Source organism: Camellia sinensis, chromosome 6 (genome assembly GCF_055761805.1).
Source record: "Camellia sinensis isolate YWXY chromosome 6, ASM5576180v1, whole genome shotgun sequence".
NCBI lineage: Eukaryota > Viridiplantae > Streptophyta > Magnoliopsida > Ericales > Theaceae > Camellia > Camellia sinensis.
The window spans coordinates 153096399-153117154 of NC_138966.1; the positions used below are offsets into that span (position 1 = coordinate 153096399).

Below are 20756 nucleotides of genomic sequence, written 5' to 3' on the forward strand. Positions count from 1 at the left end.
AATAAAAAAAAGGCAACAAATCAAACTAAGCACTTACTTCGTCTTTAACACAAAAGGGCAGCCGGAGAGTCACTGGTTTCAACACAGAACAGAGGCAGCCTTGAAGATTCAACACAGGTTCATCTCTTCCCTCTTCTCTCTTCTCTCTTTCTCTATTTCTCACTCATCCGTATTTCAGATCTGAAAATTTGTGGATAGCCGATACACCTATGGAATCTCACTTCAAAGTGGCTCACGGGTTGTAAAGACAAAAGACGAAAGACAAAAGCTCAATTATAATAAAGGTATTTACAACATCTTCAGCCTTTTCTTTTCTTTCATTTTTTTTTTTGGAAAAAAATCAGCTAAAAAAGCCCTGTAACGTGCGTAACATGCCGTTACGGCCGTTACAGCACCGTTACGACCACTACGACGGCCGTAACGATAGATACACCTATGAATTTCAGTCACACCGCAAAATCGGGGGTAACGCGTGGTGCCTACCGCCGCAACTGTTACATAATGGCCGAAACCGTTACGTAACACCGCATTTTTAAACCTTGCTTCTATGCTAGTGTACATTTTTTCCATCACATAGACAATTTTTTTGTATTGAGTTAGACCCCCACCTCCTCATCCTAACTTTGCCTATACAAGGAGCCATCAATCCCTCACTCCAATTTGCCAAAAATCTCACAAAAATGGGTGTTAAAGTCACCATAGTCACAAGTCTCTCTGTCCATTGCCGCATTGCTAAAACCTCCCTAACCCTAGAAGGATTTACCTTCTTCAATGACTACGATGATGGATTCAAAGATGGTGATGACCACGAACACTTTAGGTCCGAGTTCAAGAAACATGCTTCACTAGCAATTTCAGAACTCATCACTACTAGTGCCAAGGAAGGCCGCCCTGTTACATGTTTGGTCTACACCATGTTTCAATCATGGGCAACCGAAGTGGCACGTGATGTTCACATCCCATCGGTGTTTGTTTGGACTCAAGCAGCCGTTGTTTTCACCGTCTATTATTATTCTGTAAATGGTTATGGTGATAGGATTAGACGAATTGACAATGACCCTTCATGCCCCATCAAATTGCCAAGACTGCCACAACTCACTAGCCATAACCTTTCCCTTTTTCTGCTCCCTTAAGAATCGAACACATATAGTATTGCAATTCATGTACTTAAGGAGCAGCTAGATACAATTTATCTGAAGCTCACCAAAAAAAATTTAGGAAACACTTTCGATGAATTAGAAACTGAGGCTCTAAGAGCCATTGACTTGATTGCAATAGGACCATTAGTTCCATCATCATTCTTAGATGGAAAAGATCTCTCTAATACTACTTTTGAGGGCTAGTTGGGATCGAAGCCCCAATCATCGGTTGTGTATGTGTCATTTGGAAGCATAGCAGTGTTATCAGAGCAACAAATGGAGGAGATTGCATGTGGGTTGTTGGAAAGCCATCGGCCATTCTTGTGGGTGATAAGAGATATAGAAAAAGTTGAGAAAGAAGAAGATAAACTAAATTGTAGAGAAGAACTGGAAAAACAAAGGATGATAGTGCCATGGTGTTTCCAAGTGGAGGTTCTTTCACACCTTTCTTTGGGATGCTTTGTGACTCATTGTGGGTGGAATTAATTCTTCGTTGGAAAGTGTACAGAGTTAAAACAAACTGATACAAAGTTAAAACAAAAGCAAAGAGAGATGTGTTGAAATGGTAATGCTCTATATTTTATTGATAAAGAAAGGACCTATAAATAGGCTTTACATCAGAACACTACATCCTAGCACTAACCACAACTCCTATAAAATAGGACCACACATACCACTTTCTCAGCCACGAAATCAAATAACCAAATACCCAAAGACTCGGTCAAACCTACCAATGACTAGAGCTTCCAATAAATATTAATAAATATAAAATAAAACATTTGAATCTTAACACCCTCTCTTAAACTGAAATCTACAAAAATCAGTTTAAAAAAAAAAAAACCCCTCTGCAAAGTCCTCCTTTACAGCAGCACGTGAACAAACTCCAAGTAGACCACGCAACTTCACAAATGTAGCCAACTTGAGTGGCTTGGTCTGTATATCTGCAACTTGATCTTCACTTTGAGAATAAACCAATTTGATTGTTCCATTATTGCTGAGATCTCTCAAAAAATAATATTTCACATCAATATGTTTGCTTCTTCCATGTAACACAGGATTCTTGGAGAGTTTGATTGCTGAGTTGTTGTCACAAAAAACTGTAGTAGCTTCAACTTGCTCGAACTATAGCTCTTCAAGAATTCTTCTCAACCAGATAGCTTGACAAGCACAAGTTGTTGCAGCAATAAATTCAGCTTCTGTAGTTAACAAGGTGACAATTGGTTACTCTTAGAAGACCACGAAATAGCCCCTATGCCCAATGTAAAAACATAGCCCGAAGTGCTCCTTCTATCATCTTGATCTCCTGTATAATCATTGTCAGTAAACCCGAACAACTCTAACTTTTCACCATTTTTGTAGAATAACCAAGGTTTAAAAATGCGGTGTTACGTAACGGTTGCGGCAGTAGGCACCACGCGTTACCCCCGATTTTGCGGTGTGATTGAAATTCATAGGTGTATCAGCCGTTACGGCCGCCGTAGCAGTCGTAACGGTGCTGTAATGGCCGTAACGGCTCATTACGCACGTTACAGGGATTTTTTAGCTGATTCTTTTCACAAAAAAAAAAAAAAAACAAAAGAAAAGGCTGAAGATGTTGTACATACCTTTATTATAATTGAGCTTTTGTTTTTCGTCTTTCGTCTTTACAGCCCGTGAACCACTTTGAAGTGAGATTCCATAGGTGTATCGGCCATCCACAAATTTTCAGATTTGAAATACGGATGAGTGAGAAATAGAGAGAGAGAAAAGAGAAGAAGGAAGAGGGAAGAGATGAACCTGTGTTGAGTCTTCAAGGCTGTCTCTGTTCTATGTTGAAACCAGTGACTCTCCGGCTGCCCTTTTGTGTTGAAGACGAAGTAAGTGTATAGTTTGATCTATTGCCTTTTTTTATTATTTTGTTTGTTCAGCTGCCTTTCTGGCTAGCTTCCTGGGAAAGATATATATCATTTATTGACCTTGGAAAGATATATAGCAATTGTTTTTCTTTGTGTGTGGTCTCTAACTGCCATTTTTTTTTTTTTAAACAATGATCTCCAGGCTTTAAATTTTGTAAAGCCTACAAAATTTATGTGATATATTTAATAATTTTAATTTAAATATATATATATATATATAGAGAGAGAGCTATGCACTTATTTTTAGTATTTTATATATAATTATTTGATTTTTTTTATAATATCTAAAAATCATAACACCTATAATTATATTAATACATTTTATATATGCCAGTTTTTATTGAATTTTTTTTTTTCTTGCAGGTTATTCAAAAAGATAACAAATACTCAAGTGATTGAAGTCCAAAAAATAACTATGTATGAATTTTTTTCTTTACAATTTATTTTTTAATTTTTATATGATTACATTAGCATGTAAACTTCAAATGTATAAATAGTGATTGCATTTTTTTTTATAATCATTTCATTTAATATTTAATTATAAATATTTTTTATTTTGTTATTGTAATGTGTTGTGACAACAATGTTGAAGTCACTATTTTTTTTTAAATATCTTTTTAAAGAAAAAAAAATCAATACCTTAAAAAAAATTCTTTATAATTTATTTTTTAATTTTTATATGATTATATTAACATGTAAACTCCAAATGTATAAATAGTGATTGTATTTTTTTTTTTATAATCATTTCATTTAATATTTAATTATAAATATTTTTTATTTTGTTATTGTAATGTGTTGTGACAACAATGTTGAAGTCACTATTTTTTTTAAAATATCTTTTTAAAAGAAAAAAAAAATCAATACCTCAAAAAAATTCTTTATAATTTTTTTTTAATTTTTATATGATTATATTAGCATGTAAACTCTAAATGTATAAATAGTGGTTGCATTTTTTTTTATAATCATTTCATTTAATATTTAATTATAAATATTTTTTTATTTTGTTATTACAACACTGTTAAAGGCACAATTTTTTTTTTAAATATATATATATTTTAAAAAATCAATACCTCAAAAAAAAATTCTTTATAATTTATTTTTTAATTTTTATATGATTATATTAGCATGTAAACTCCAAGTGCATAAATAGTGGTTGTATTTTTTTTTTATAATCATTTCATTTAATATTTAATTATAAATATTTTTTATTTTGTTATTACAACACTGTTAAAGGCACAATTTTATTTTAAAAATATTTATAAAAAAAAAATCAATACCTCAAAAAAAATTCTTTATAATTCATTTTTTAATTTTTATATGATTACATTAGCATGTAAAATCGAAATGTATAAATAGTGGTTGCATTTTTTTATATCTATTTTACTTAGTATTTAATTCGAAATATTTTTTTTTTAATTTTGTTATTGTAATGTGCTGTGACAACAATTTTGATGGCACAATTTTTTTTTTTAAAATGTCTTTCTATAAAATAAAAAAATAAAAATAAAAACAATAGCTCAAACAATGGCATGAAAAATGTCTTTATTCCTAATTACATTAGCATGTAAAATCCAAATGTATAAATAGTGGTTGAATTTTTTTTATAATCATTTAATTTAACATTTAATTATAAATATTTTTTTTATTTTGTTATTGTAATGTATTGTGACAACAAATTTTTATTTTTTTAATGACAAAATTTGTTGTGACAACAATTTTTATGGCAAAATTTTCTTTTTTTAAAAATATCTTTATAATTTATTTTTAAATTTTTATATGATTACATTAGCATGTATAATCCAAATGTATAAATAGTGGTTGCATTTTTTTATAATTATTTTATTTAGTATTTAATTTTAAATATTTTTAATGTTAAATTGTAATGTGTTGTGCCAACAATTTTTATGGCTAAATTTTCTTTAAAAAAAAAATCAATAGTTCAAAAAAAAAATCTTTATAATTTATTTTTAAATTTTTATATGATTACATTAGCATATAAAAACTAAATGTATAAATAGTGGTTGCATTTTTTTTACAATCATTTCATTTAATAAATGTAAATATTGTTTATTTAGTTAGTTCAAGTTTTGCTGAAAAATAATTTTGTAAACATTTAAAATAAATTAAAAAAAATGTATCAATGACGCAGAATTCAAATTCAAAAACGTCACGACAAAAAGGTGCTAATGATGAACCCCCAAGTGATGATATTGATTGGAAATTTGGAACTCAAGTTGAAGACACTAGGCATCATATTATTTGTAAATTTTGTGGACATCACATTAAAGGTGGGATTACACGTTTCAAACAACATTTAGTACATCAAACGGGGCAAGTGCATTCTTGTCCTAATGTTAATTGAGACGTGATGCAAGAAATGATGAAACATTTACAAAACAAGAAAATTAGTAAAGCAGACAAACAAAAGAGAAAAGCTGAATTAGAAGCAGATATTAGAGGAGATGATCTTTATGATGAGGATGAAGGGAGAAATTTTATAGATCTTCGAGATGATGACTGTGACTCTGATCCAGAGATGACCAGGGCTAGACAAGCAAGTATTCGTTCACAACAACAATGGGAGGAAAGACAACAATTTAGACGAGGTGTTGCAAGTCATAGTTCACAATACGATGTAGGTGGGAGTTCTGGTGCAAGGGGTAGTGGTCAAAGAATGCCAAAAGGGTCAGGTATTGTTAATGTTTTTCGTCGATCACAATCCGTGCGTGAAACTGGTGAGAGTGGACGTAATTGGATTAAGCCCAATGCTCCTGAAGCAAGGTTTAGGGCAATGGATGTAGAACTCCAAAAGAGCAAGAGTATAAAGCAGTGAAAAATCTCTACAATGAATTTACAGAAGTTGAGAGAGAGATTGGGACGGACAGTGTCCGAGTTTATGCTCTATAATTGTATTCCATTCAATGCAGTTGATTCAAAGTATACACAACCCAAGCTTGATGTTGCTGCTGAAGTAGGGCCAGAAGTAAAGGGTCCTAGTGCTTATGAAGTTTCTGAAGTATATTTGGGCATGGAGCATGATGAATTGACAGAATGAATAAGATCATTCAAGGGAATTTGGGCAGAGAGAGGTGTATCCATCATGTGTGATGGTTGGAGCAGTCTAACTCGGCAACACATTATCAACTTCTTAGTGTACTGCAATAGATGTACTATATTTCACAAATCAATTGATGCCTCTAATATTATTAGTAGGACTGCTGAATATTATTTTGAGTTGTTAGATAAAGTTGATGAAATTAGAGAACAATATGTTGTTCAAGTGGTAACTGATAATGAACCTGTACTAAAAGCTGCCGGTAAAATGTTAATGAGAAAAAGAAATCATTTATATTGGACAGCTTGTTCAACACATTGTATCGATCTCATGCTAAAAGACATAGCCAATAAGAAAAGTGTAGCAAATGTGATTGAAGATGATAAAACTATCACCAATTTCATTTATAATAGTGGATGGGTGTTGGATTTAATTAGAAAATTCATTGGAGATAGAGAATTGATTCGACCTGCCATCACTTGATTTGCTACAAATTTTATTACTATTGAGAGTATTGTTAGATATAAACAACAATTGAGAGCTATGTTTAATAGTGATGAGTGGAAGAATTCTCGATGGAGGAAGGCAAAGACTGGGCAGCCTTACAATGTGAAAAAAATTATTTTGGGAAAGGAGTTTTGGCAGAAAGCAACAGAGCTTTGTAAAGTTCATGAGCCCCTAGTTAGAGTATTGAGGTTGGTTGATGGGGATGAGAAGCCAACAATGGGTTTCATATATAAAGTTGGCAATTAAAAGAGATTGTCGCTACTACACCGATTATTGGAAAATTATTGATACTCGATGGTCTTTTCAATTGCATCAAGATTTGTATGCGGCTGGTAAGTTTTACGATTTCAATTATAAAATGTATATTTATTTACAATTATTAATTGTCTTCTTATTTTTGAAGGATATTTTTTAAATCCTCAATTCCAATATGGTGTTACCTCATCCAATGAAATGATAAGAGAAGTGATAGATGAACTTAAAAAAGTAATTACCAGACTGAAGCCTAATATAGATGTTCAAGTGAAATTAACAAATCAAGTACGTACCACTTATTTAAATTTTAATAGTAATAATCTATTTTGCAAATGTTACTTGTAATGATTCTCCAAATTGTAGTTGTTGCTGTTTCGACAAATGTTACTTGTAATGATTCTCCAAATTTTACTTGTTGCTGTTTCGAGATAAATAGGAAACTTTTGGCACTCCTTTAGCACAAAGAGCATGGAAACAATCAAATTCAGGTTTTATTTTCAAAATTACAAATTTACAATATATAAATACTTAAATAATTTTCTATCATATTTTGATTTATGTCTAATGTAATGTAATTTTTTGCAGCTGAGTGGTGTATTATTCATGGCAGTTGTGCTCCTGAACTTCAAAAAATAGCTGTGAAAATGTTAAGTCAGACCACCACATCATCTCACTATGAACGTAATTGGAGTACTTTTAGTCTCATCCATACAAAGAAGAGGAATAGATTGAAATATAAGAAAATTCAAAGATTAGTCTTCATCACCTACAACATGAGATTAAAATTGAGACACGTTAAAAGAAGCAGCTAAGAGGAGATTGATAGGAGTTTTAATCCTATTAACTTGGATTACATATTTGAAGAAGACGATCCAATAAGTCCATGGATAGAAGGAAGAGAAAATCCTTTACTAGATGGTATGGATAATTTTGAATGGCGAGATTTGGTCTCAGATGATGATGGTGGTGGCGACGACGACAGCAATGGCGATGGCAGCGATGGAAACGATGGTGGTGGCACCCATAGATATCAAGCTCGACGCACTTCTCAAAGCTCAACTCCTACTCCAACTCAAAGTGATAATAATGGTGGTTTAACACCATCTGATGGAGGAGGTGATAATGGTGATGGTGAAGGCACTTCTCATAGTGGCGGTGGTGGTGGTGGCGGTGACAATGGCGGTGATGGCGATGATGGTACTAGTTTTGGTGCAGGAAATGAAGATTTTATTGGAGGATTTGGATTATGTGATGTTAGGGAACATTAGGGTATTGGAGAACCTGTTGCACCTTTACCCAAACTACCTAGGAGGTTTCGTAGTAGTGATACACGTAGGAATGAAAGAAGAATAAGAAGTAGAGAATAACAACTTGATTCATTTGATAGTAGTTATAGTTATCTATATCACCCTTATCCATCCTATAGCAGTGATAGCCAGAGCTATCCTTACCCACCTCAACAAAACTATCCTTGGCCCCCTCAACAACATGGTCCTCTAGGATACGGTTTGCCAAATTATCAACAAGCCCAAGAAGAGTATGTTGATCCTTTTCAGCCAAGGTATCCATTTTCTCTCCCAATGCACGAAACAGAAAGGGATAACATGATGAGCACATTTACTTATATATTTCCTACTGGATGGGGTGAAGGTAGTAGCAATCAAGCTCAACAATCTGATTCCTAAGATGCACCACGTCACTCATTTTGGTGGGGTGAAGGTAGCAGCAACAATCAAGCTCAACAATCTGAATCCTAAGATGCACCATGTCACTCATTTTGGTGGTGACATTATGTAATTTTAGTAGTAACATTATGTAAAATGTACTCTCTGTTATTTGTGATTTATGGTATGATGTTATGTACTTTGTCAAGTTCTTCAATTAAGGATGTATGCTTTTTTAAAATTATTTGAGTTAAAATGTACATATGCGTCTACAAGTATAATAATTAAAAATAATTTTATACATCTAAGTCCAATAAAAGAATTTTTTGCCATAAGTGTAATATAGATTTATGACTTATAAAGTCATTAATTATTGAAATAAAATGTAAAAAAATTCATTTTCTAGTGATTTAAAAATATAAAATATATTGGATCATACTTAAAAATTATAAAAAATTTATCAAAATTTATTTTAAAACCTAATAAATATGATTCTAAAAAAAAAATATGCGTATCAGTAAGTTTTTTGCAAATTGTGCAAAAAATAAAAAAATTCACAGTTCCAGTAACCGTAACCGTTACACTGCGGCCTTTATACCCCGCAACCACGCCACCGCCACCGTTACGGAGACCGCAACCGCTTTTCAGAACCTTGAGAATAACCCAAAATCTCTAGTTCCTTGCAAGTAACGAAGGATTCTCTTGGTAGCTAACAAAGGCATTTATGTTGGATTCTCCATATATTTACTTATTAAATTCACAGAATACATTATGTCCGGTCTTGTTGCAGTTAAATACATCAAACTACCAACAATTTGCTTGTAAAGTGTACTATCCACCTTCTTCCCTTCATGATCTTTGTTTAGCATCAAGCCAAACTCAGTTGGCGTGCTTATAGGATTGCAATCCTTCATCCGAAACCTGTCCAAAATATCTTGCACATACTTCTTTTGAGATATAAAGATCCCATTAGCTGATTGCACTACTTCTATGCCAAGGAAGTAATGCATCATACCAAGGTCAGACATTTCAAATTCAACCATCATAGATTTCTTGAATTCTTTAAACATGACACCATCATTTCTAGTAAATATAAGATCGTTTACATATAAGCAGACAATGAGCAGTTTTCCCTTATCTCCAATTTTAACAAAAAGTGTGTGCTCATATGGACATTTGTGAAAGCCTTCTTTCAAAAAATAAGCCTCAATACGACTATACCAAGCTCGTGGAGCTTGTTTTAATCCATAAAGAGCTTTTTTTAATCTATACACTTTATGTTCACTTTCGATCTTAATATGACCAAGGGGTTGTTCTGCAAATGCCTGTTCCTCCAAGTTCCCATGCAAGAATGCCGATTTGACATCTAGTTGGAAAATAGGCTACGAGTTCTATGCTGCCAATGCGATCACCAATTTGATTGTATCATGTCTTGCAACGGGAGCAAAAACTTCTGTATAATCGATCCCATATTCCTGCTTGTATCCCTTAGCTACCAAACACGCCTTATATTTGTCAATTTCACCATTTTCCTTTAGTTTTGTTTTGAAGACCCACTTTACACCAATGGTTTTGTACCATTTCAGAAGATCAGTAAGCTCCCAAGTATTATTTCTTTCAATGGCATCAATTTCATCATCCATCACCTTCCGCCATTTTGCTTCTTTGACAGCACTTTCAAAAGTTGTAGGATCACAATCTGAAAATAAAGCAAAATGAGTGATTGGATCTTCAAATTCAGTTTCATTTACCTCATAGTCTTCCATTCATGCGGGCCTTTTTCGAATACGACGAAGAGATTGAGTTGCTGTATCAGTAGCTTCTGCTACTGTTGGCAAAATTTCAACAGTTGTTGGAGTTGCGTCTGATGAATTTTCAGGCATAATGACTGCTGGAGTTGGCTCTCTTTCAGAATCATTGTCAAAAAGAACTTGAGTAGGTTACTGCCAAGTGTTTTCCTCATCAAGGACAACGTCCCGACTGGTCACAATCTTCTTGGTTAGTGGATTAAACAATTTATACACTTTGGATACTTCACTAACACCAAGAAAGACACACTTTCCCCCCCTTATCATCTAGTTTCTTCATTTTCTCATCCGGGATATGTGCATAAGCGATGCAACCAAAAATTTTAAAATAATCTACAGCTGGTCTCTTTTCACTCCAAGCCTCCTCTGGTGTCATATTTTGAACAGAAAATGTAAGACTTCTGTTCAAGATGTGAATACTCCAATTTACTGCTTCAGGCCAAAAAGGTTTTGGAATTCTCCCTCTTGCCAACAAGCTTCTCACCATATTGAAGATGGTTCTGTTTTTCCTCTCTGATACACCATTTTGTTGTGGTGTATAACCAGTTATCAGCTCTCTTTGAATGCCATGAACTTCACAAAAATTTTCAAATTCGGTTGAGTAATATTCTCCACCATGATCTGTTCGGAGGGTCTTAATGGTGTTTCTTGTTTATTTTCCACACGAGGCTTGAAGCTTTTAAATGCACAAAAATCTTCTGATTTTTCCTGTAAAAAATAAACCCAAGTTTTTCGAGTATAATCATCAATGAAGGTAATTAGGTATCTTTTACCTCCATTAGAGATTGGTGTTATCGTGCCACACATATTGGAATGAATTAGCTCCAAAACACCTTTTGCTCGCCATGATTTCCCTTGGGGAAATTGAGAACGATGTTGTTTGCCAACAACACATTCTTCACAAACTTGGGAAAGAATACTAATCTAAGGAAGACCTGTCACCATATTTTTCTGTTGGAGGGTCTTCAATCCACCAAAACTCAAGTGGCCATAACGAAAATGCCATAACCAAGAAGGATCTTTTACTTCAGCCATCAAACAAGATTGCACACTTTCAATCTTCAATGGAAACTGTAACGCCCTCAAAATAAAGTATAAGACAACCATTCATATAATCCATGAACATAGAAGAAATATTATATTTCTATTCATCAGAGTCTTCTTTACAAACAATAGTACATGTTAGCAACAAAATGAATGCCCTACGGGCTTACATCTTTCCAAGTAATAACTTGGTCACAACAAAAGAAGAGTTTTAACTCTTTACATATAAAGCTCTCGGCTTGAATTTACATTTAATCATCAAAACAAAATAACAAAACATGGAACCTTTAACTCCTAAACCTCCCAAGCTAAGACCTTGGAGGCGACATGTCTCCTGTACTTGAAAAATAGTGACACAAGTAGGGTGAGCCAATGCCCAGTAGAGATATGCTAAACCAAATATGAGAATTAATTAAAACATTAGTATTTGATAAATGTTTAACACTTGTAAACCAACTTACATTCTTTTCATAACTAATCAACATTTACATCTATATTTCAATCCACTTCCATTTATTTATCCAAACAATTCAAAATGAGACTACAACTCATATTATCAACACTTCAATCATAAACATCATTCATACACTTCCATTCACTTGCCATTTTACGAAACTACGTCCGAGGGAACCGGCACCCAAATATATATATAAGATTTCGGGACTTTCACCCTAGACACTCCGGCCAACTTAATTATCAATGGAGTCCATCCCCTATCTCCTCCTAAATAATGGAGTACATCCCCTATCTCCTCCCAAACAAAGATACATATACAATGTATTAAAACACGATGCCATATACAATGACCAATTCAATCACATATTCAATATTTATATCCAACCGTCATATTCAATGACATATTCCAATTGATTAGTTTCAATTCACCTAATCATCATGCAGTTTCTACAACAATCATGGCTATCCTCCACCGATAGCCCAAAACAGATATATCTAGACAGATAAATAACTTTATCAACAGATAATTTATCATATTTTCCATAGGTGAGTGATTTATCAATCTAACTACACCATTTTATCACAATTTCCTCCAATTTCATGATTCTTAAACCAATTTCATATTTCCACAATTCATTTCATCATTTATACAAATAGTTTATATAATTCAAATTAGGGCATTTTTCCCCTTTCTCAAATATTGCACCCAAGGCCAAATTTCACCCATTATACACAAACAGCTCCATTTCCATGACCCCACATTCATATGGAACCCAACAATAGGAAACCCCTCTTTTATAATTTCAAACTCAACCCTAACTTTACCCAAAATTTTCAAATCCCACCATTTATACAAAATGACCAATATTTATGTCAAAACTCATATTAAGGAGTAGATTATCCCTACCTCAAATGGAGAAACTCAAAGGAGATGAAGAGTGAAAATTGAAGATGCTCCAAACTTGAATTTCTTCAAATCAAAATGAAGCTCGTACAATGCTCTACCTTTTTAACAAAGGGACTAGGGTAGAGAGACCCAAGATCTAAGTGTATTTGTAGAGAGAGAGATAGCCAGATTTAGGGTTTGGAGTGAAAAGGAGATGAAAAAGTGATAAAAATCACGCTACTGCGAACTGATATATGCGAGGCTCGCTCGAGCGAAGGAGTTGTTGCTCGAGCGACCAGACATAACAAGGACCTTGCTCGAGCGAACAATGAGAAGCTTCAGGTCTGCAACCAACATAGACATACGCTCGAGCGCAAGAGTTCTCGCTCGAGTGAAGGAACAAATAACACAGGGCTCGCTCGAGTGCAAGAATGCTTGCTCGAGCGAAGAACACCAACCTTCAAGTCTTACAGAGACGCAGACGCACGCTTGAGCGCAAGAGTTCTCGCTCAAGCGAAGAAACACACCAAACAAGGCTCGCTCGAGCGAAGAGACCAAAACCTGAATAGCAACCCCTTGCACCAACTCACAACCAACTTGTTCCAAACTCGGCCAACACATCCCAAAACTCAAATATAAGGAATTAAAGAATGGAAACAAGATACAGACAACATCATACAACCACTAAACCCGAGTCCGGAAACAATGAAAGTCGGGGAAAAACCTGAATCGCTATAGAAACAACCTATTTGAACTCATTTGTACAATAGCAATAGCACCTCTAGTAGGATCATAAATCTCACAAACACCCTTTTGAATAGTGATTACGTAACCTTTTTCTTGCAATTGACCAACACTTAACAAATTACTTTTCAAGTTAGGAACGTAAAGAACATTAGAGATTGTTTCTACAAAACCATTCTTGGTTCTTATCGCAATATCACCCTTTCCCTGCACTGTCACAGTGGAACAATCAGCAAAACTTACTGTAGAATGAAAGCGTTCATTTAAATAAGAAAAAGAAGACTTACTTCCACACATGTGGTTACTGCAACCCGTATCTACATACCAAACATCAGACTCAGGTTCCTGATTAGCTTGAACAGCCATTAACAAAGTTTCCACTTCCTTCTTTTCGGCAAAATTTGATTACGCTTCCTTTTCTTTGTCTTTAGGCATCCTAATATAACATTCAGAACAATAATGTCCGAATTTAGGACATCTAAAGCACTCTACCTTGGATTTTTCAAAATGGTGATCTCGTCCTCTGTATTTTTCTTGAAATTGATCATCATTGCCTTTGAAATACCTGCTGCCATCTCTATTGCCTTGATCTCCCCTTCCCCTACCTCAACCTCTACCTCTTCCTCTAGAGTTGGAGAAATGAGTAGAGGTAGAAGCCTTTAAAGCTTGCTCCTTTAATGTTGAACTTCGGTTCATCTTCTGTTCATGGGCCAGCAAGGAGCTCTGCAGTTCATCAAGAGATAATGCATCTATGTCTTTTGATTCTTCAATTGAACACACGACATAATCAAATGTTAGGGTTAGGGAACGCAATATCTTCCCACAATGATGACATCGTCCATCTTCTCACCATGAAATTGTATTTTGTTGCTAATCTCCATAGTCCTGGCACAGTAGCTGGTGACAGATTCCCCATTCTTCATTTGTAGAGTCTCAAAATCTCTTCTCAAAGCTTGAAGCTGTGCACGCTTCACTCTAGCAGAGCCTTGATATTTTTGCTTCATGGAATCCCAAATATCTTTAGAAGTTTCTTTGCTAAGAATTGTTTTCAAGATGGGACGATTAATTGCCTGAAAAAGGTAATTTTTTGCCTTCAAATCTTTGAGCGTTCTCCTTTCCAACTCTGTTTTCTAGGTATCTGTCAAGACTGTATTTGTTGTTGGTTCTACAACTCCAAATTCAATGATCGGCCAATACTCTTTTGACCGTAGAAAATTCTCCATGAGCATACTCCAATGGTCATAGTGACCATCAAAATGTGGGATCGCTGCCTGCACAAAATTTGAATCGGAAGCCATCGATGCTGTTTGGGAACTCTTTCTCTTTCTCTCTTGCTTTCTTTCACACATTTTTGCTTTGATACCACTAATACAGAGTTAAAACAAACTGATAGCAAGTTAAAACAAAAGCAAAAAGAGATGTGTTGAAATGGTAAAGCTCTGTATTTTATTGATAAAGGAAAGGACCTATAAATAGGCTTTACATCAGAACACTACATCTTAGCACTAACCACAACTCCTATAAAATAGGATCACACATACCACTTTCTCAGCCACGAAATCATATAACCAAATACCCAATGACTCGGTCAAACCTACCCATGACTAAAGCTTCCAATAAATATTAATAAATATAAAATAAAACATTTGAATCTTAACAGGTTTGTGGTGTTCCAATGGTGGGTTTTCTGCAATTTTCAGATCAACCAACAAATGCAAAACTTATAGAAGATGTGTTCAAGACCAGGGTAAGGGTTAGAGTGAATGAAGAACGAATAGTTGAATGTAATGAGATCAATAGGTGCATAGAAATGGTTATGGAAGGTGGAGAGGAAGGGGAAGAAATGAGTACGAATGCTAAGAAATTAAAGGATTTGGCAAAATAAGCTGCAAAGGAAGGTAGATTCTTAGACAAGAACCTTAGAACTTTTGTTGACAAGGTTAAAGAACATTTTCAGTAAGAAATCCATGGTAAGAGATTTATTTGTCTCCGTAGAACTGGTTAGTGAATTTATTTTTTTCTCTCTTGGTTCTTGTTTACTAAAGATAATTATTTTATTTTATTTGAAAAAAATTAAAATTTGGTGTAGTTTGCAATATATATTTCCATTCATTGTTCTTCCAATTCATTTTAAACAAGAGATATGAAAAAATTCCAAGTCTCTACACAAACTCTAATTGGGTGGGTCATGGGTATTGGGTCAAAAATCTACCTATAAAAATTGTCCAGTACATAATACTAAGACAATACATAGCCCAAATAAATATTCTGAAATCATGGGCTTAATATCCAAAGCCCAATTAATGCAGAGGTAATCAATTGCAAAGTGGGTCTACTAAGGCCAATTAAATGGCCTCCATTCAATCTAAAATAATTGCAATTAAATAGCATACTAATTAATTGAGTCAAGTACTAGTATCATTTAATCATAAATAGTAAGATAATTAGGCAATTAGTGCAAGTCAATTACTTAATTAAGAGAAAAAGTTTATAAGACGCAAGTTCAAACCCAACAATCACCACTAATGAGACTTAATTTATTGATGTGTATTATAGTTTGGAGGTAGATTTCCTCCGGTCCAAATGAGAGGGAGTTATTTGGGCCTGTATAATCCACCATGGATCTCATTTTAATAACTTAAATCATTTATTTTGTCGGGCGCTTTATGTATTTTATCAACAAAAAAAAAAAGGTCGATGTAATAATTTTAATCTATTCAATTTATTGCATTTTTCATAAAAAAAAAATTGATTGTTTATTTTTAAAAATACAATTGTTTATTTTTTTGTGACAAACGGGATAAAATTAAATAGGTTATGAGTATCCGATCAACTTAATTTTTTATGTGAATGAAATATATAAAGTGCTTTACAGAAATAAGACCTGTAGTAATTTCATGAGTTCAAACAACGCCCTCTAATCCAAAATCAAATTGTGAGAAATCCTCCAATAATTTTTTAAATACTCGTGAGACATCATGGGTTATTGGGTTATAAGATAATAACTAAGTCTTACTAATGGGACATGTTATTAAAAATTGAAATAAAAACGTGGACAGTAGTAGTTGGATTGGAACGGCTGAATTATTCCACACTTTTCCATGTGTTTGTTTGCTCATTTTTCTTAAAAGCTTATTATTATTATTTGTCAAAATATTTGTAGCATCGATGTGCCGAAGAGATCAACTCCAGCCGAATAACTCAAACACTTGACAGCAGAGTGATGATTTGGCATGTCTTTGTGATTGTAACATTAATACCAATATATATCTATGTCAATATCAGCAGACCTGGAAGAGTGATTATAGAAGACAATAACCCAAATATAAAACAAATTAAAAAAGATAAATTACACTTAAACCATTTGAAATTTAAATTTAATACATATCATTTCATAACGTTTAAAAAATTACATTAATCTCTTGTTATTATAATTATTTAAACAGAATGAAAATATTGAACTTATGCACTCTATCTTTTTTTACTTTGCTTTACTTTCTTTGTTTTTTTTTTTTCTCTTTTCTTTGCTTTACTTTTTTTTTTCAATATAATTTTTTGTATTTTTCTTTTGGAAGTTAGAAAAATGAGTGAGAGCACTAATTAGTGCTATCACTAATGATGTGGCAGTGGGCCCCACCAAGAATGATTTGATGTTTTAGTTTTGGTATTGTATTTTTTTTCTTTTTTTATTGAGTGTCATGTCATTAGTGGTCTTTTTAGAGTTCCAAAATTAGTGGTCTCTATCATTGTTGTAGAAGTTATTACCTTCTATATAAGTAGGAAGTTTAAGAAATGAAACTATTAATTATAAAAGTGAGAATGTAATTTCTAAAATATTAAGGAATAGACTGTAATTAAGTCAAATCTCGAAGGGTACCAGTGTAATTTACACAACTAAAAAACAAAAGGCTATCAATAAAGAATAATTCCTTAAATGCGTCATGGCAAACGTTTGCTTGGTGTTAACCAAACTCCAGTGGAAGGCTAGGCACGCACTTCCAAAAAAAAAGATATTTTTCAAAGACTCAGTGAATTGAAATTTCTCATATGTTAAATGTGATAGTTGATTATAAGTTAAATTAGACGATGAGACTAAGCCTACTAAAAAAAAAAAAATTAAAGTTTTAAAAACTGAATTTAAGAATGAATTTTTCGGAACAATTTTTTAGTGACTATCCTTATGACGATAAAAATTGATCCTTAAATATCTTTTGTAATAAAATTTTTATTTTTAAAGACCAAAACATTTGGTCTCTAAAACTCTTATATATTATAGTGGCCTTTGGGATGAACTTTTTTTGGTTTAATTTTTGGCTATTTTATTTTAGTTAAAAAAGTTATATTTAGTATGATGATTGTCTTTTTTTTAGTTGATTTGGTGATTGTAAAAGAAAAAAATGAAATAATTATGCTTTAAATATAATATTTTATCTTATTAGTTAAAATAGTCTATTTTCTCTTTATTGCTAAATTAATTTCAAACCCACATCCCGAATGACCCCAAAGGGATGGTTTGAGAATTGATTATTTTAATTGATTTTTAACATTTTATAAAAAAAAATATGTAAAAAAAATAATAATAATAATTTGATAATTTATAATGATTTTTCAACTTTTAAAGTAAAATAGCCTATCTCAAAACGTGGCCTAAATGTCAGCCATAGTCTCGTGGGTATGGAAGCTACATGGACGTGATTAGATCCACATTTGGAATAGAATCAATACATAAACCCACACTTCACTATTTAAATCCCACCCATAGTTGCACATTCTGAGTCATTTTTCTATCTCAATTTGTGGTACTTAAGGCTTTTCGTACATATATTTCATCATTTGTAGCAACACCAAAATAGATACTTTTATCATTCTTTACATTGAGTAGAGCCAACATGGTGCACAAACACATCCTCCTCGTTCCTTCTCCATCCCAAGGGGCTATCAATCCTGCACTCCAATTAGCCAATCAGCTCATAAGAATGGGTGTCAAGGTCACCATAGTCACCTGTATCTCTGCCCATCGTTGCATGGCCAAAACCAGCATGACCCCAGAAGGCCTAACCTTTGTTTTCTTCTCCGATGGCTACGATGATGGCTTCAAATTCGGCCATATTGACTATGAACACTTTATCTCTGAGCTCAATGATCGCGGTTCTAAAAAACTAGCCCAACTCATCACTGCCAGCGCCGAGGAAGGCAACCCTGTCACAGGTTTGATCTACACCCCGCTTCAAGCATGGGTAGCCAAAGTGGCTCAATCCTTTCACATCCCATCCACACTTCTTTGGCCTCAACCAGCAACCCTTTTCCATATCTACTTCTATTACTTCAATGGTTATGGTGACATCATTAGAAGTATTACCAATGATCCTTCCTGCTTGGTTGAATTACTGGTACTCCCACAGCTCTCCAGCCGTGACCTTCCCTCTTTTCTTGTCCATTCAAACCCTGACTCGGACTCAAAACCGTACAAAGGTTTACTGCTATCAATCAAAGAACTGCTAGATACGCTTAACGAAGAAGCCAACCCTAGAATACTGGTAAACACATTCGATGCATTAGAACCGGAGGTCTTAAGAGCCATTGAGAAGCTCAACTTGATTGCAATAGGTCCATTAGTCCCATCTGCATTCTTGGATAGGAAACATCCTTCTAATACTTCTTTTGGGGCCGACCTATTCCAAAAATCAAGGGATTATCTTGAGTGGTTGGATTCAAAGCTAGAATCATCGGTTGTTTATGTATCATTTGGAAGCATGGCAATATTATCAAAGCGACAAGTGGAGGAGATAGCACGCGGGTTGTTGGAAAGCCATCGACCTTTCTTGTGGGTCTTAAGGGCTACAGAAAATGGTGAGAAAGAAGAAGATGAACTAAGCTGTAGAGAAGAACTCGATCAACTAGGGATGATTGTGCCGTGGTGTTGTCAAGTGGAGGTCCTTGCACACCCATCTTTAGGGTGCTTCGTTTCACATTGTGGGTGGAATTCTTCATTGGAATGCTTGGTATTTGGTGTTCCGATGGTATGTTTCCCACAGTCATTTGATCAACCAACGAATGCAAAACTTATAGAAGATGTATTCAAGACAGGAGTGAGGGTAACAATGAATGAAGAAGGAATAATGGAAGGTGAAGAGATCCAGAGGTGCATAGAAGTGGTTATGGGTGGTGGAGAGAAGGGGAAAGAAATGAACAAAAATGCCAAGAAATGGAGGGATTTGGCAAAAGAAGCTGTAAAGGAAGGTGGGTCCGTGGATATGAACCTCAGGGCTTTTGTAGATGAGGTTGAAAAAGATTTTATTGGTTGAGCTTTTCATGGTAAGTTGTATAAATCTAAAAATTAGTTTATTATTATTATTATTTATTTAGTGGGACTTAGTGTTGTTAATTCTATTTGATTAACAATCTATTGATTGATTTATTTATTTATTTATCAACAAATATTAATTATTAGATTAACACATCAGGGTGAAACCCTTTCCACCCTTGGCAAAACATCTAATGATCTGTTCTTCCAATTTATTTTAAACATAAGTAACAATTAGTTTTCAATTAATTATTATAAAAATTATATTATATATATGTAAAATTATATTGTCCCGTACATGATACTAAGATAATACAAGCCTCAAATAAATATTCTGAAATCATGGGCTTAATATCCAAAGCCCAATTAATGCAGAGGTAATCAATTGCAAAGTGGGTCTATTAAGGCCAGTATTATATTGATAATATATACATGTAAATGGCTTCAATTCAATCTAAAATAATTGCAATTAAATAGCCTACTAAATTAGTCGAGTCAAGTACTCTTGTCATTTAATCATAAATAGTAAGATAATTAGGCAATTAGTGCAAGCCAATTACATAATTAAGAGAAAGTTTACAGGACATTACAAATATGTTGTTTAGTGTGTGTGAAGTATTTGTATATCAAAATAATAATAATAATTTTTCTTTATTGTTATCAATTGATATGAAAGTAATTACAAATATAAGAATTATTATATTATATTGACCACTAAGTCCAATAATAATTAGAAAGTCAGTAAGCCTAATGGGACATAATAATTGTAAGTTTTGCAAATAAGACGTGCCATTAAAAAATGCAAAACTAATGTGGACATTAGTAGTTGGAATGGCTAAATTATTTCAGGCTTTTACATGTGTTGGTTTGTTTATTTTTTGAAAAACTTATTATTATTATTCTTAATTTTTTTTAATGTCATCAAAATAGTTGTACCATTGATGTGCGCCAAAGAGTTCAGTTTTAATTAGGATTACAAATGAACATAATTAAATCGAA

The 20756-nt window shown here is 33.6% G+C and overlaps 1 protein-coding gene and 1 pseudogene across 1 annotated transcript; both read left to right on the forward strand.

Moving 5' to 3' along the window:
- Positions 1–680: 680 nt before the first annotated feature.
- On the forward strand, positions 681–15413 carry LOC114316228 (crocetin glucosyltransferase, chloroplastic-like; annotated as a pseudogene).
- A 2760-nt stretch (positions 15414–18173) lies between these two features.
- Positions 18174–19909, forward strand: LOC114316162 (UDP-glycosyltransferase 75C1). Its single transcript, XM_028262820.2, has one exon. It carries the CDS (start codon positions 18343–18345, stop codon positions 19756–19758), a length of 1416 nt encoding a protein of 471 aa, XP_028118621.2. The 5' UTR covers positions 18174–18342; the 3' UTR covers positions 19759–19909.
- Positions 19910–20756: the final 847 nt, after the last annotated feature.